The sequence below is a fragment of the Mustela erminea genome, chromosome 3 (genome assembly GCF_009829155.1).
Source record: "Mustela erminea isolate mMusErm1 chromosome 3, mMusErm1.Pri, whole genome shotgun sequence".
In the NCBI taxonomy this organism is placed as follows: domain Eukaryota; kingdom Metazoa; phylum Chordata; class Mammalia; order Carnivora; family Mustelidae; genus Mustela; species Mustela erminea.
In genome coordinates this window covers 91,252,500-91,267,744 of record NC_045616.1, presented here as the reverse complement: position 1 = coordinate 91,267,744, position 15,245 = coordinate 91,252,500, and the positions used below count along the sequence as shown (strand labels likewise).

Genomic DNA, 15,245 nt, shown 5'->3' with positions numbered 1-15,245 from the left:
CAAAAGTCTAAGTCAAAACTGTCGTCTGTAAGAATGACATTTTAAAATGTGCTTTGTGGGAAAAGTCACGTCAGCTTTAGGGCTCTTGCCCCTGTTGCATTATATGCCATGACTTTCACCCCATGGTAACAGCCAATCAAGGGCCAGAAAGTACTGCTTGCAAAAAGCACTCCGGACAACCAACACTAGCTGCATGTCACCCCTCAGACGCCAGGGTTCCAGGAAGGGCTGCCGGCACACTGCTGATGCTGGGGCCCAGGCTGACCTGAAGTGCCACCTTATTCTGCAATGCCACATTTGGGGAGAAGGGCATGTGCGGCCCTGGATTTGGGGGTGCCCTGTCCTGGATGTGTGGATCTCAGGTCATTAATCTGGAAGCACACTAACGTGGAGTGCAGCCTTGTGGGAGCTGGTGCCCCTTTTCCCTGCTGACCTCTGACTGTGGGACGTGGGAAAGCCGGTGGGTGGTCTTTCTAGGTCTGCACTCCGCTCCCTCTCTGACAGCGGGCCATTCTACCCTGTGTTCAGCTCAACCCGTCCTCTCAGATCTCCCTTCCAAAGCCAGGACATCAGTAATGGGCACGTGAGTTTCTCAGTCAAGTCTCCTCTTCCATTTTCCTGTTCTTAAAAAACACTAAAGGACTGCCCCGCCCCCATAAGTTATTAGACAGTATCAGTACTTCTCTAGAGCTGTCTAGTCCCCCCGCCCCAGAATGGAGTACCGTCAGTATTTGTGGAACTGGCGTGGCTGAGTGTGGCTATTCTGGAAATACCTGACTTCATCCGGTCAGGGGGTGCGAGGAGGTCTGAGAGGAGGCTGGCTTTGGAGAAGGCAGCAAGAACCAAGAGGGAAGGGAGAGGCCAGGGTCGGGGCACCCAAAGGTGGGGTGGACGAAAGGGTGAGGGATGGTGGGGACGGCGGGAGGGACTGAACAGCTCTACCGGCATGGCAGGCTTGCCAGTCCAGCAGACGGTCTACACTGGGGATCTAAAGCACACCGGAGTGCCTCCTGAGCAGCACCAAACCCCAGCAAATGGGACGACGGCTCACGTTAACGTCCAATATATGACCCAAAGGACACATTAAAGGGCGTGAAAGCAGACCCAGGTGGTTGCCTTCTCTGCTGAGTTGAAATTTTTAAAATAAATAAAAAATATCTTAAACGAAAACTTGCAAAGCCCCAGACCTTAAGATGATAAGCGCTGCTGCTTTTTTTTTTCCTTTGAAAAATGCATACAAAATACAGATAATGGTTATAAAATGTCAGCGGCGATGGTTATTTGCTGGAACACAGGGTCCACCACCGGAAATGCATCATGAGAGCCTGAGTGCAATCAGGACAGGAAGGAGGGGGAAGGGGAGGAGGAGCACTTGCAAGGCAGGAGCAGGAGGGCTGTGTCACTTGAGATGCGAAAGAAAATTGACAGTGAGGTTGTAAAAATGATGCAGCTTCAGAACCAAACTGTTAGCCACAAAGCAATTTACACGGAAGGTCAAATTCATGCCTTTCATTTTCTTTCATGAAGGATTAAAAAAATTAAGAGAAGTGGAATTCCCTCTCTCTCCACCCCCCCCCCTTTTTGGGTGTTAATAGAGAAATATTAATTAACTCTTACTCTTAGGTCTTAAAAGCCTTTGCATCATTTTTATTTTCAACAAAAGTGAATCATCTTTTTACAAAACCATGGCGTCCTGGCAAAGCTGCATCACTGGGATGGCTGAAAATACAGTGCCCACGGTTAAAACAAACAAAAGATTGGCTTGAGGAAAGTCGAGAGGTGGCTCAGTGTCCCGTTACTTAAGGACGTCTAGAAACAATCCCGCCCCTATCAGAGGCTCTGCCTGCAGGGCCCTCCACAGCAAGCAGGGAGCCAGCAGGCTGCCTGCTAGACCTTTCCTTTTCCAAGACCCAACTTTGACTTCAGGCTGTTTTTCTGGCCGGAGCTACATGACCCATTTATCCCATTAGCAGCTCCTTCCACAGACTAATCCCAGGCTGTCACTGTCCCCCTCCCCCGCTAACTCCCACCACAGGAGCAGCCTTCCCTCTTTTTAGCCCTATCTCCTCTTCCCACCCTGGAGACAGTCTCCCCCAGTGCTCCTGCGGAGGCCCTCCCTGAGACCATCCCGCAAGTCCCTGCCGCCCGCTCTTCCACCCACACCCACCAGGCCAGGAGCGGCCTTTGGGAATCCCCAGGCCTTCCTGCAGCAGAGGTGGCCTCCACCTGACTGTCCCAGGGCCACGAGCCAACTGAGGCCGCGCATCTGCCTACCTTCTGTCCGAGGAAGAGGCTCTTCGTGGAGAGGACCGTGAAGCCGTCGGCCGGCGTACCCTCGGTGGTGCTATCAGCGCTGGCGGCCTTGCTGACTTCCCCCTGCTTCTTCTTGCACAAATACAAGAGTCACTGTGAGGCCCCACAGCAGATACCCAAGGAATCTGGGCTTCTCTAACAGGGAGGTGGCTCCCAGGCCCTGCCCATCATCCTGCAGAAAACAGGCAACTACAGCACCACCAGTTTCTGGCCTTTCTCAAAGTAGGAGCCACAGGCTCTGTGAAGTCCAGTAGTTCTACCAAGAGTAGTTTCATCACTGTGTAATCTCAAAATACTGCTACTTAAAGGCACAACTGTATTGCAGAGTGATAATCTACAATAATTACTTTCATTAACTTAGACCAATTAAAAGTCTCTTAAGGGTCTTCATTTTCTAGATGTGGACACACTGTACAAGTTTGAGAGGGGAAAGCGAATTGTTTCTGATCATGAGTTCTCAAAGAGCCAAATGTCAGACCGAGGACCATAACTCTCCACCCTTTCCCAGCCCAGGAGGTAAGACACTCCCTGACTGTCCTTTGAGAAACCAGCTGTGGAGAAGGATCCCTGAGGTGGGGTGTTGGTGAGCCCTGCTATTCCCAGGGATTCCCTGCCCTCCTGGTAGGCACAGCTATCAGCACGCTCATGGGGGGTGACGCTAGTCCCCATCCCAACTAGACTCAAGTATGTATACCCTGGGGTTCCCAAGAGCCCTGCAAGCTACATTGTCCCCAGAGGTTTAATTTCAAGACCCTCAACTTTCTAATGGACTTTTCCTGAAACTCATAGGCCCTGAGTGATATGCACTTGTGACAGAAGTCTCACGCCCCATCTCCTTGTACCACCACCCTGGTCCCACTTCCCATTACTGGCCTGGCAGCCCCCACCCCCAGAAGTAGGGATACAGGGCTTTACAGAGTCTTTCATGCATTTCTATTAAGTAGGAGGACAGTATCAGAAATGGGTATTTTGTCTCACTGGGGGATGTCCGCCTTCAGATATATCATGGACTGAGGATAGTAGTTTGTGTTTAGACACTCCACCTTTTCCCTTCCCCCCAGTTGCTATGAAAAAGTACATCACTTGGGGCGCCTGGGTGGCTCAGTGGGTTAAAGCCTCTGCTTTCCGCTCAGGTCATGATCTCAGGGTCCTGGGATTGAGCCCCACATCGGGCTCTCTGCTCAGCAGGGAGCCTGCTTCCCCCTCTCTCTCTGCCTGCCTCTCTGCCTAATTGTGATCTCTCTGTGTCAAATAAATAAATAAAATCTTTTTAAAAAAAAGTACATCAGGGGCACCTGTGTGGCTCAGTGGGTTAAAGCCTCTGCCTTCAGCTCAGGTCATGATCCCAGGGTCCTGGGATCGAGCCCCACATCGGGCTCTCTGCTCAGCAGGCAGGAGCCTGAATCCTCCTCTCTGCCTGCTTCTCTGTGATCTCCGTCTGTCAAATAAATAAATAAAATCTAAAAAAAAAAAAAAAAAAAAGTACATCACTCTTGAGGGGATGCTCCTGTGCGAGCAAACCAAGAAGGCAGAGGCTGAGAGGTATTCCAGAGACTTCCTTAAGGCTCTGGACCCACTAACTCAGGGCAAAGTCTGTGCCTGTTTAGGGATTCACAATCATTCACACATTAACATTTTTGCTTACACTGAAAAAATAGTCTAGTTTTATGGTCTGCTTTAACAAGAAGGGCTGCTTTAACTAAGGTCTACAGCCAAACTGGAACGTGTTCTGTGAATTCAGTGAGCTAAATCTAAGCTCCAAGGTTTGGATATAAATGCTGAGACAAAAGGCATCTCATCAAGAAACAGGGCATTAACAAAGCTAGGTTAAAATGATAGCATTCTGGTTGTCCTAATTCTTTCAGCATACCAGATCTGACCAGTAAAAGGGAACCCAAGAGTGCAAGGTATAACCTACAGGGACGTTGTAAGTCTTAGTAAGCCTTTGTTGATACACTTTCCAGGAAACAAGAAAGGGAAAGGCTGGATGACAAATGCTTTCACTACTCAGATGTTTCTAATTCTGTGCTTTCACCAAAATGGGAGAAAAACCAAACTGACTGAACAGCTGAGAGACCATTAAAGAAAAGGCCAATGGACCTCACAGCCACGGCCAATTTCTTAGTTGTGACCAGTGTACCGGGGTGATGGAAGATGTTATGATGGGGAACGTGGTGAGGGGTATTGAGGAACTCTCTGTACTGTCTCTGTAACTTTTCTGTCAATCTAAAACAACTGTAAAATAAAACGTGCATTAAAATGAATTGGTGACAGATTACTAGGTGACTGTTGGCACTTAAGAGCTCAGAGGACTGAGTGATGTTGCTTTAACAGAATCCTTTCCATTTCCACTTACTATTGGTGAACAAGATGTTCCCAGTACTTATGCCTGTAAATTTACAAATATGGGATGCTAAACACTGCCTTATTTTAACAGTAAGTCAAACTAATCTTATGAACTTGAGTTAATTGTTAAAACTGCTATCTCGATCTCTATCTATCCCATAGATGGGATACAGTTCCCAAAATACAGTATCCATAGATACAGTTCCAAGAACACTTTCTCCTTAATAGTTATTAAATTTGTAAAATATTTATTGGTTGGATCAACTATATATTATAAGTGTGATAACTGTCCAATCCTGTAAAATCCGTAATATTTAGTCCCTTTATAAGATCACAAGAAATTTTTTCCAAGAACATTTAAATTATATACATTATTTTTGTGGGAAGATCATTACAATATCACCACCAGCATTAAATGTGTGGCATTAGGATAAAATTTTGTGGGACAAGTGAAAGGGACATACAGGGTCAGGGAGAAAAGTGATGTAAATTTTCTACTTGTTAAAAAAAGAGCTTATCTACATTTTTAAAATAATGATGACAGTATTCCAAATCAATGCAGTGTTTTGATTTCTTTGGATACATTTAAATGAGTGATGAAACAATTTTTTATATAAATTCTAAATGTGTGAGATACAAAGATTTTCAAAATTCTTATAAGAGGTAGGCAAGCAAAAAAGTTTGAGAATCACTACTCTACCCAGTGAATACCATGCATACAGGAGGTGCTCAATAAATGCTTGGGAATGGGATGCAGTTTTTAAGTAGATAAGGATTTAGTGCTTATGCCAAAAAACACTTTGACTTTTTTTAAAAGGTTAGAATAGCCTTAACTAAACAGAATTTCAAGGATTCAACAAATGGAGCTGGTTGTATTGAGAGGAGGGGGCTGTGACAGCTTCCCTGTGCCCCTGGTACAAGTCAGCAGCTGCCTATGAAGCCAAGCTATAAGGCTTAGCCTGTATTGTTTAATACTGGAGATTTTCAGCAATGGCTCATTTGCTCATGGCCTCCTCCATTAAGCTGATGCCCACACTGTAAACTGGTAGGACCACTATGAAAAACAGTATGAAGCTTCCTCAAACATTTAAAAAGTAGAATCCAAATGATCCAGCAGTTCCACTTCTAGGATTATAATCAAAGGAAATAAAAAGCACTATGTCAAAGAGGTAACTGCACCTCATGATCCCAGCAGCCTTATTATGACAGCCAACACAAAGAAACAATCTATGTGTCCACAGTCAGATGAATGGATACAGAACTGTGGAAACATTCAGCCATAAAAAATCAGTAAATCCTGACAGGAAACCCACAGAGATCCAAAAAGATGAACCTAAAGAGAGCCATTAGAAAGACACATTATAATTAAAATGTCAAAAATTAAAGAAAAGGAGAGAATCTTAAAAGCAGCAAGAGAAAAACAACTTGTTAAGTACAAGGGAACTCCCATTAGACTATCAGCAGATTTTTCAGCAGAAATTTGCAGGCCATAAGAGAGCTGGCACAATATATTCGAAGTACTGAAAGTAAAAAAAACGTCCAACCAAGACTATCTTACCTGGCAAAAGTGTTCTTTGAAATTGAGAGAGACAACATTTTTCCAGACACACAAAAAGCCAAAGGCTTCAAACTGGCCATACTAGAAATGTTAAAGGGACTTGTTTATTCTAAAAAGAAAGAGTGCTATTTAGTAATAGGAAAACATATGAAAGTGAAACTCCTTACTAGTAAAGGTAAGTGTATACTAAAGGGTAGTGACTTAATCCCTTATAAAGCTAATATGACGGTTAAAGACAAAGGTGGAATAAAAATTAGTACAATAATTAATTAATGGACACATGAGATTAAAAGACAAAGTGTAACACCAATAACATGAGGGAGGGTAAAAATGCAGAGTTTTAGGAATGTGTTCAAACTTGCACTATCAACTTGAAACAAACTGAATAGGTTGTTATAAATCAGCCTCACAACTGAATTAAAACAATAACATTAAAAGGATCATATACCATGATCAGGTGGGATTTATTCTGGGGATGTAAGGGTAGTTTAATAACCATCAGAGTGATATACTATATTAACAGATGGAAGATTAAAAGCATATGATCACTCCAACAATGCAGAAAAAGCATATGACAAAATTCAACATCCATTTATGATAAAAGCTCTCAAAACTGGGTTATAGAAGGCACATAACTAAACATAATAAAGGCCATAAATGTCAACCCAAAAGCTAACATTATACTCATTAGTAAAAAGTTCAAAGTGTTTCCTCTAAGATCATGAACAACACAACAAAACCCATTCTTGACACTTTTATTCAATAGTATTAGAAGTCCTAGCAGAGCAATTAGGTAATAAAAAGAAATAAAAGGCATCAAATCAGAAGGGAAGTAAAGCTGTCACTATTTGCAAACAGCATGATATTATATATACAAAACCCTAAAGACTCCTCCAAAAACCTGTTAGAATAACTGAATTCAATAAAGTTGCTGGATATCAGATTAATATATAGAAATTTGTTGCATTTGTATATGCTAATAACAAATTGTAAGAGAGAAATTAAGAAAATCCCATCTACAATGGCATCAAAGAAATAAAATGCTTAGGAATTTAACCAAAAAGGCAAAAAACTACACATTGAAAACTATATATTGTACACTGAAAACTACAATACATTAATGAAAGAAACTTAAGAAGACACAAGTAAATGGAGAGAGCTCCTTTGCTCATGGATTGGAAAGATTAAAATTGTAAAAATGTCCAGACCAACCAAAGCAACCTAAAGATTCAATATAATCTCTATTAAAATTCCAATGGCATTTCTCAAGGAAATAGAACACTCCTAAGATTTATATGACATCACAAGAGACTCTGAAAGCCAAAGCAATCCTGGCAAAAAATGAAGGAGAACGCATCATGCTCCCTGATTTCAAATTATATTACAAAGATATAATAATCCAAACAGTATGGTATCAACATGAAAACAGACACATAGACCAATGGAAAAGAACAGAGAGCCCAGAAATGAACCCACATATATATTATCAATTCCTGACAAAAGGAATTGATATATTCTTAGAATATACAATGCGGAAAGAACAGTCTCTTCAATTAAATGGGAAAATGGGACAGCCATATGCAAATGAATAAAGCTTTACCAACATTTTACATCTTATACAAAAATTAACTTAAAATGGATTACACATATGAATGTAAGTCCTGAACCCAGAAACTCCTAGGAAACAGATGGACCTTGTTGTTATTGGTCTTGGTAATGATTTTTTGGATATGGTATCACAAAAAGGCAACAAAAGCAAAATAAACAGTGGGACTACACCAAACTGAAAAAAATTCTGCAGAGCAAAGGAACCATCAACAAAATGAAAAGTCAACCTTTAGAGAAACTTGCAAATCATATACAAACAGTCCCTGACATCCAATGATTTGACTTTTAATTTTTCAGCTTTCCAATGGTGCAAAAGCTACACACACATCAGCAGAATCCATACTTTGAGTTTAAATTTTGACTTTTTCCCCTAGGATAGCAAAATGTGGTACTATACTCTCTAGTGATTCTAGGCAGCAACAGCTAGTCACAGCACCCAATCAGCCACACAACCATGAGGATGAATGACTAAAATACTTATAAAACCATTCTGTACCCTCAGAATCATTCTGTTTTTCACTTTCAGTAAAGTATTCAATAAATTACTTGAAATATTCCAAACTTTCTTACAAAATAGGTGAAATGGCTTTTGTGCGATGATTTTGTCCAACAGTAAGCAAATTAGTGTTCTCAGCACATTTACAGTAGGCTAGGCTAAGCTATGATGTTTGGTAGGTTAGACGTATTAAATGTTGTTTTCAACTTAATAATATTTTCAACTTACAGTGGGTTTACCAGGACACAACCCGATCATAAGGCAAAGATGATCTATATCTGATAAGGGGTTAATATCTAAAATATATAAAGAACTCATACAACTCATACAACTCAATAGCAAAAGGAAAAATTTCTTGATTAAAAAATGGTCAGAAGAGAGAAGGACAGAAGGTATATTGCAGCAAATTATAACAGAGAATTTCCCTAATATGGCAAACAAGCATCAAAATCCAGTAGGCAGAGAGAACTCCCCCTCAAAATCAATAAAAATAGGTCCATACTTCATCATCTAATAATAACACTTACAATCTTAGGGAAAAAGAGAAAATCCTGAAATCTGCTTGGGACAAGAGGTCTATAACATACAATGGTAGAAATGCTAGATTGGCAGCAGACTTATCCACAGAGACCTGGCAGGCCAGAAAGGACTGGCATGATATATTCAGAGCACTAAACAAGAAAAATATGCAGTCAAGAATACTACACCCAGCTAGGCTTTCATTGAAAATGGAAGGAGAGATAAAAAGCTTCCAGAACAAACAAAAATTAAAAGAATTTGCAAACACCAAACCATCCCTACAGGAAATATTGAAAGGTGGTCATCTAAGCAAAGAAAAAGCCTAAAAGTACAGATCAGAAAGGAACAGAGACAATATACAGTAACAGTCACTTTATAGGCGATACAATGGCACTAAATTCATACCTTTCAATAGTTACCCTGAATGTAAGTGGGCTAAATGCCCCAATCAAAAGACACAGCATATCAGAATGGATTAAAAACACAAGACCCAACAATATGCTGTCTACAAGAAACTCATTTTAGACCCAAAGACATCTCCAGATTTAAAGTGAGGGGGTAGAAAAAAATTTACCATGCTAATGGACGTCAAAAGAAAGCTGGGGTGGCAATCCTTACATCAGTTACATTAGATTTTAAGCTAAAGACTATAATAAGAGATGAGGAAGGCCACTATATTATACTTAAAGGATCTGTCCAACAAGAAGATATAACAATTATAAATATCTATGCCCCTAGCATGGGAGCAGTCAATTATATAAATAAATTAATAACAAAATCAAAGAAACACATCGACAATAAAACTTAAAACTTTAACACACCCTCACTGAAATGGACAGATCAGCTAAGCAAAAGATCAACAAGGAAATAAAGGCTTTAAATGACACACTGGAAAAGAAGGACATCACAGATATATTCAGAACATTCCATCCCAATGCAATAGAATACACATTCTTCTCGAGTGCACATGCAAAATTCTCCAAAAGAGATCACATCCTGGGTCACAAATCAGGTCTCAACCAGTACCAAAAGAGTGGGATCATTCCCTGCATATTTTCAGATTACAATGCTTTGAAACTAGAACTCAACCACAAAAGGAAAGATGGAAAGGAAAATACATGGAGGCTAAAGAGCATCCTACTCAAGAATGAATGGGCCTACCAGGAAATTAAAGAAGAATTGAAAAAAATTCATAGAAACAAATGAAAATGAAAACACAATTGTTCAAATCTTTAGGACACAGCAAAGGCGGCCCTGAAAGAAAAGTATATAGCTACACAAGACTTTCTCAAGAAACAAGAAAGGTCTCAAGTACACAACCTAACCCTATACCTAAAGGAGTTAGAGGAAGAACAGCAAACAAAGCCTAAACCCAGCAGGAGAAGAGAAATCATAAACATCAGAGCAGAAATCAATGAAATAGAAACCAAAAGAACAGTAGAACAGATCAATGAAACTATGAGCTGGTTCTTGGAAAGAATTAATAAGCTGGATAAACCCCTGGCCAGACTTACCAAAAAGAAAAGAGAAAGGACCCAAATTATTAAAATCATGAATGAAAGAGGAGAGATCACAACCAACACCAAATAAATACAATTATTGGAACATATTATGAGCAACAACACACCAGCAAATTTGACAATCTGGAAGAAATGGATGCATTCCTAGAGACATAAAAACAACCAAAACTGAACCAGGAAGAAACAGAAAACCTGAACAGACCCATAACCAGTAAGGAGATTGAAGCAGTCATCAAAAATCTCCCAACAAAAAAGAACCCAGGGCCAGACGCCTTCCCAGGGGAATTCTACCAAACATTTAAAGAAGAATTAATACCTATTCTTCTGAAACTGTTCCAAAAAATAGAAATGGAAGGAAAACTTCCAAACTCACTTTAGGAGGCCAGCATTACCTTGATCCCAAAACCAGACAAAGACCCCTCAAAAAGGAGAAGTACAGACCAATATCCTTGATGAACATGGATGCAAGGATTCTCACCAAAAAACTAGCCAATAGGACCCAACAGTACATTAAAAAGATTATTCACCACAATCAAGTGGGATTTATTCCTGGGCTACAAGGATGTTTCAACATCCACAAATCAATCAATGTGATGCAATACATTAATAAAAGAAAGAACAAGAACCATACGATACTCTCAAACAGTGATGAAAAAGAATTTGACAAAGTACAGCATCCTTTCTTGATCAAAACTCTTCAAAGTGCAGGGATAGAGGGTACAAACCTCTATGAAAAACCCACAGTATAGATCATTCTCAATGGGGAAAAACTGAGAGCTTTTCCCCTATGGTCAGGAACACAGTTAGGGCTATCCATTAACACCACTGCTATTCAACATAGTACTAGAAGTTCTAGCCTCAGCAATCAGACAACAGAAAGAAATAAAAGGCATCTGAATAGGCAAAGAAGAAGTCAAACCCTCCCTCTTTGCAGATGATATGATAGTTTATGTGGAAAACCCAAAAGACTCCATTCCAAAAATGCTAGAACTCACACAAGAATTCAGTTAAGTGTCAGGATATAAAATCAATGCTCAGAAATCAGTTGCATTTCCAAACACCAACACGAAGACAGAAGAAAGAGAAATTAAGGAGCTGATCCCATTTACAATTGCACCCAAAACCATAAGATACCTAGAAATAAACCTAACCAAAGAGGCAAAAAATCTGTACTCAGAAACTATAAAATACTCACAAAAGAAATTGAGGAAGACACAAAGAAATGGAAAAACGTTCCACGTTCAAGGATTGGAAGAAAAAATATTGCGAAAATGTCTATGCTACCTAAAGCAATCTACACATTTAATGCAATCCCTATCAAAATACCATCAATTTTTTTCAGAGCAATATAACAAATAATCCTAAAATTTATATGGAACCAGAGAAGAAACCGAATAGCCAGAGGAATGTTGAAAAAGAAAGCTACAGTTGGTGGCATCACAATTCCAGACTTCAACCTCTCTTGCAAAGCTGTAATCAAAAACACACACACAGATGAATGGAACAGAATAGAGAGCCCAGAAATAGACTCTCAACTCTATGGTCAACCGATCTTTGACAAAGCAGGAAAGAATGTCCAATGGAAAAAAGACAGTCTCTTCAACAACTGACACTGGGAAAGTTGGACAGCCACATGCAGAAGAATGAAACTGAACCACTTCCTTACATCACACACAAAAATAGACTCAAAATGGATGAAAGACCTCAATGTGAGACAGGAATCCATCAAAATCCTTGAGAAGAACAGCACCTCTTCAAACCTCAGCTGCAGTAACTTCTTCCCAGAAACATCACCAAAGGCAAGGGAAGCAAGGGCAAAAATGAACTATTGGGACTTCATCAAGATCAAAAGCTTTTGCACAGCAAAGGAAACAGTCAACAAAACCAAAAGACAACTGACAGAATGGGCAAAGATATTCACAAACGACATATCAGATAAAGGGCTAGTATCCAAAATCTATTAAGAACTTATCAAGCTCAATACCCAAAGAATAATCCAATCAAGAAATGGGCAGAAGACATGAACAGACATTTCTGCAAAGAAGACATGGCAAACACACACAAGAAAAGTGTTCAACATCACTCGGCATCATGGAAATACAAATCAAAATCACAGTGAGATACCACCTCACACCAATCAGAATGGTTAAAGTAAGTCAGGAAATGGCAGATGTTGGCAAGGATGTGGAGAAAGGGGAACCCTCCTTCACTGTTGGTGGGAATGCAAGCTGATGCATACACTCTGGAAAACAGTATGGAGGTTCCTCAAAAAGTTGAAAACAGAGCTACCCTACAACCCAGCAATTGCGCTACTGGGTATTTACCCTAAAGATACAAATGTAGTGGGACACCTGGGTGGCTCAGTCAGTTAAGTCCCTGCCTTCAGCTTGGGTCGTGATCCCAGGGTCCTGGGATCGAGTCCTGCGTCAGTTTTCTTGCTTGGTGGGGAGCGTGCTTTTCTCTCCACCTCTGCCTGCCACTCTGTCATAAAATCTTTAAAAAAAAAAAAGTAGTGATCCGAAGGGGCACATGCACCCGAATACTTATAATAGCAATGTCCACAATAGCCAAACTATGGAAAGAAACTCTATGTCCATCAACAGATGAATGGATAAAGAAGATGTGATTCACACACACACACACACACACACACACACACACACCATGGAATACTATGCAGCTATCAAAAAAGAAAGCTTGCCATTTGCAATGACATGGATGGAACTAGAAAGTATGCTAAGCGAAATAAATCAATTAGAGAAAGCCAATTATCATATGATCTCTCTGATATGAGGAATTTGAGAGGCAGGGCAGGGGGTCATGGGGGGTAGGGAGGGAAAATAATGAAACAAGATGGGACGGGGAGGGAGACAAATCATAAGAGACTCTTAATCTCAGGAAACAAACAGAGTTGCTGGAGGGCAGGGTGGGTGGGAGGGATAGAGTGGTTGGGTGATGGGACACTAGGGAGGGTATGTGCTTGGTGAGTACTGGGAATTGTGTAAGACTGATGATTCAGAGACCTGTGCCCCTGAAGCAAATAATACATATATGCTAATAAAAAATACAGTTACCATATGATCCAGTAATTCCACCACTCGTTATGTACCGAAAGAAAAGGAAAACGCTAATTTGGAAAGATGTATGCACCTCTATGTTTATTTCAGTATTGCTTATAATACCCAAGACAGAGAAGCAACCCAAGTGTCCATCAAGAGATGAATGCACACAGAAGTGGCATATGCATATATTATACACATGCACACATGATGGAATATTACTCAGTCATATAGAAGGATGAGATCTTATCATATGCAACATGGATGGACTTAGAGGATATTACGCTAAGTGCAATAAGTCAGAGAAGATAAATACCGTATGATTTCACTTACATGTGCAATCTAAAACTCAGAAGAGATGAAGAAAACAAAAAGCAGAAACTGAATCATAAATACAGAGAACATCAGGCTGCCAGAGGAGAGGTGGGCAACATGGTGGGCAAAATGGGTGAAGAGGTGTAGGAGGTTTAGGCTTCTAGTTATAGAGTGAGGCACAAGGATAAAGGTTTAGCACAGGGAATAAAATCCATGATATTATAGTAAGGTTGCAGGGTGACAGATGGTAGCTACATTGGCACTGAGTGCCGTGAAATATACAGAAAAAACAAACTGCTATGTTGTATGCCCTGAAACTAACATTGTAGGTCAACTATACTTTTAAAAAATACTACGAAAATAGATACAAGCTTCCAGTTATGAGATAAGGAAGTAGAGGGGATGTAATTCACAGCTCCCAGCTACAGTTAACGATGCTGCATGGTATATTTGAAAGTTATTAAGAGTAAATCCTAAGAGTTCTCATCATGAAGAGAAATGAACTTTTTTTTTCCTAGTCACATGAGATAATGAATGATCTGAATTTACTGTGGTAACCACTTCACAACTGATCTAAGTCCTTGTGCCGTACACCTTAAATATATGTAGTGCTGTATGTCAAAGATATCTGGATAAAACTGGGAAACAATGCTAGAGAGGAGAGGAGGTGGAAATTTTAAGCAGAGTATGTATCAGGAATGCACAAATATATTCAATGAGAGTCCAGGATGTGTTATTTAAAACAAAAATGTTTGTAAGCTGTTGGCCCCACTTGCCTCCAGCAGAGAGCTGTCGGCCCTCCACCTACAGAACAGGGGGGCTCTGCCAAGGTAAGTAAAGGGTCTGTGGTCACAGGACACATGAGGGGCCTGAAGTCTGGGCTCTGAAATTCTGCATGTGATTTCTGGTTCTACTACTGACTACTAGAGCATGCTGCTTAACTTCCTCTCCCTTCGATTCCTTGTGGGAAAACGGAGTCTAAGCTGGGAGATCTGATAAACCAGTGGCCTCGAGAGAAAGCTGCCAAAACCTGTCTGTATAAGACAAGCCATTCCTTCCCAGTTCTCTCCAGTCTGGCTACTTGGCACACAAGCTGAGTCTCTTGCATGCGAGGATCCCAGCCCACGACAGGGTAGCTGAGGTGCACTCAGATGCCTCCTGAGAAGTCACTACATTCAAATGACAGTAACTGTTCCCCTAAGCTTTACATAAAGCCTGTAGTCAGGGATTACTTCCCTGCCCAGCCTTTCGGATTCAAATACCATTTTATGAAATGGTGACAGCAGGTGGTAGATTTTTTTCAGATCCTGGCAGGAGGGGGAAAAGCTAACAAGCAATACTCTTTGTCAGTCTCCAAAAGGATGGACTTTGGGGAATTTCATACTGTTGAACAAATCCACAAGCTCCCATATATCATACCTGTACCCAGCTTCATTCTGAACAGCACACACCTCTTCAATCAGAGTCAGGGGGAGACCTATTTAAGAACACGCAGGGCTGAGTGTGCAAAG

The 15,245-nt window shown here is 40.8% G+C and overlaps 1 protein-coding gene across 5 annotated transcripts in view; it reads right to left on the bottom strand.

Annotated features, from left to right (window-relative positions):
- LOC116586549 (core histone macro-H2A.1) overlaps positions 1–15,245 on the bottom strand; it is a 74,568-nt gene that overhangs the window by 22,633 nt on the left and 36,690 nt on the right. For 3 of the 5 annotated variants that reach the window (XM_032336667.1, XM_032336664.1, XM_032336665.1), the window contains exon 5: positions 2,275–2,385. In XM_032336667.1, coding sequence (XP_032192558.1) covers positions 2,275–2,385 — 111 coding nt within the window. The remainder of the gene's footprint in view (positions 1–2,274; positions 2,386–15,245) is intronic. The other 2 variants (XM_032336668.1, XM_032336666.1) reach the window with 1 other exon arrangement.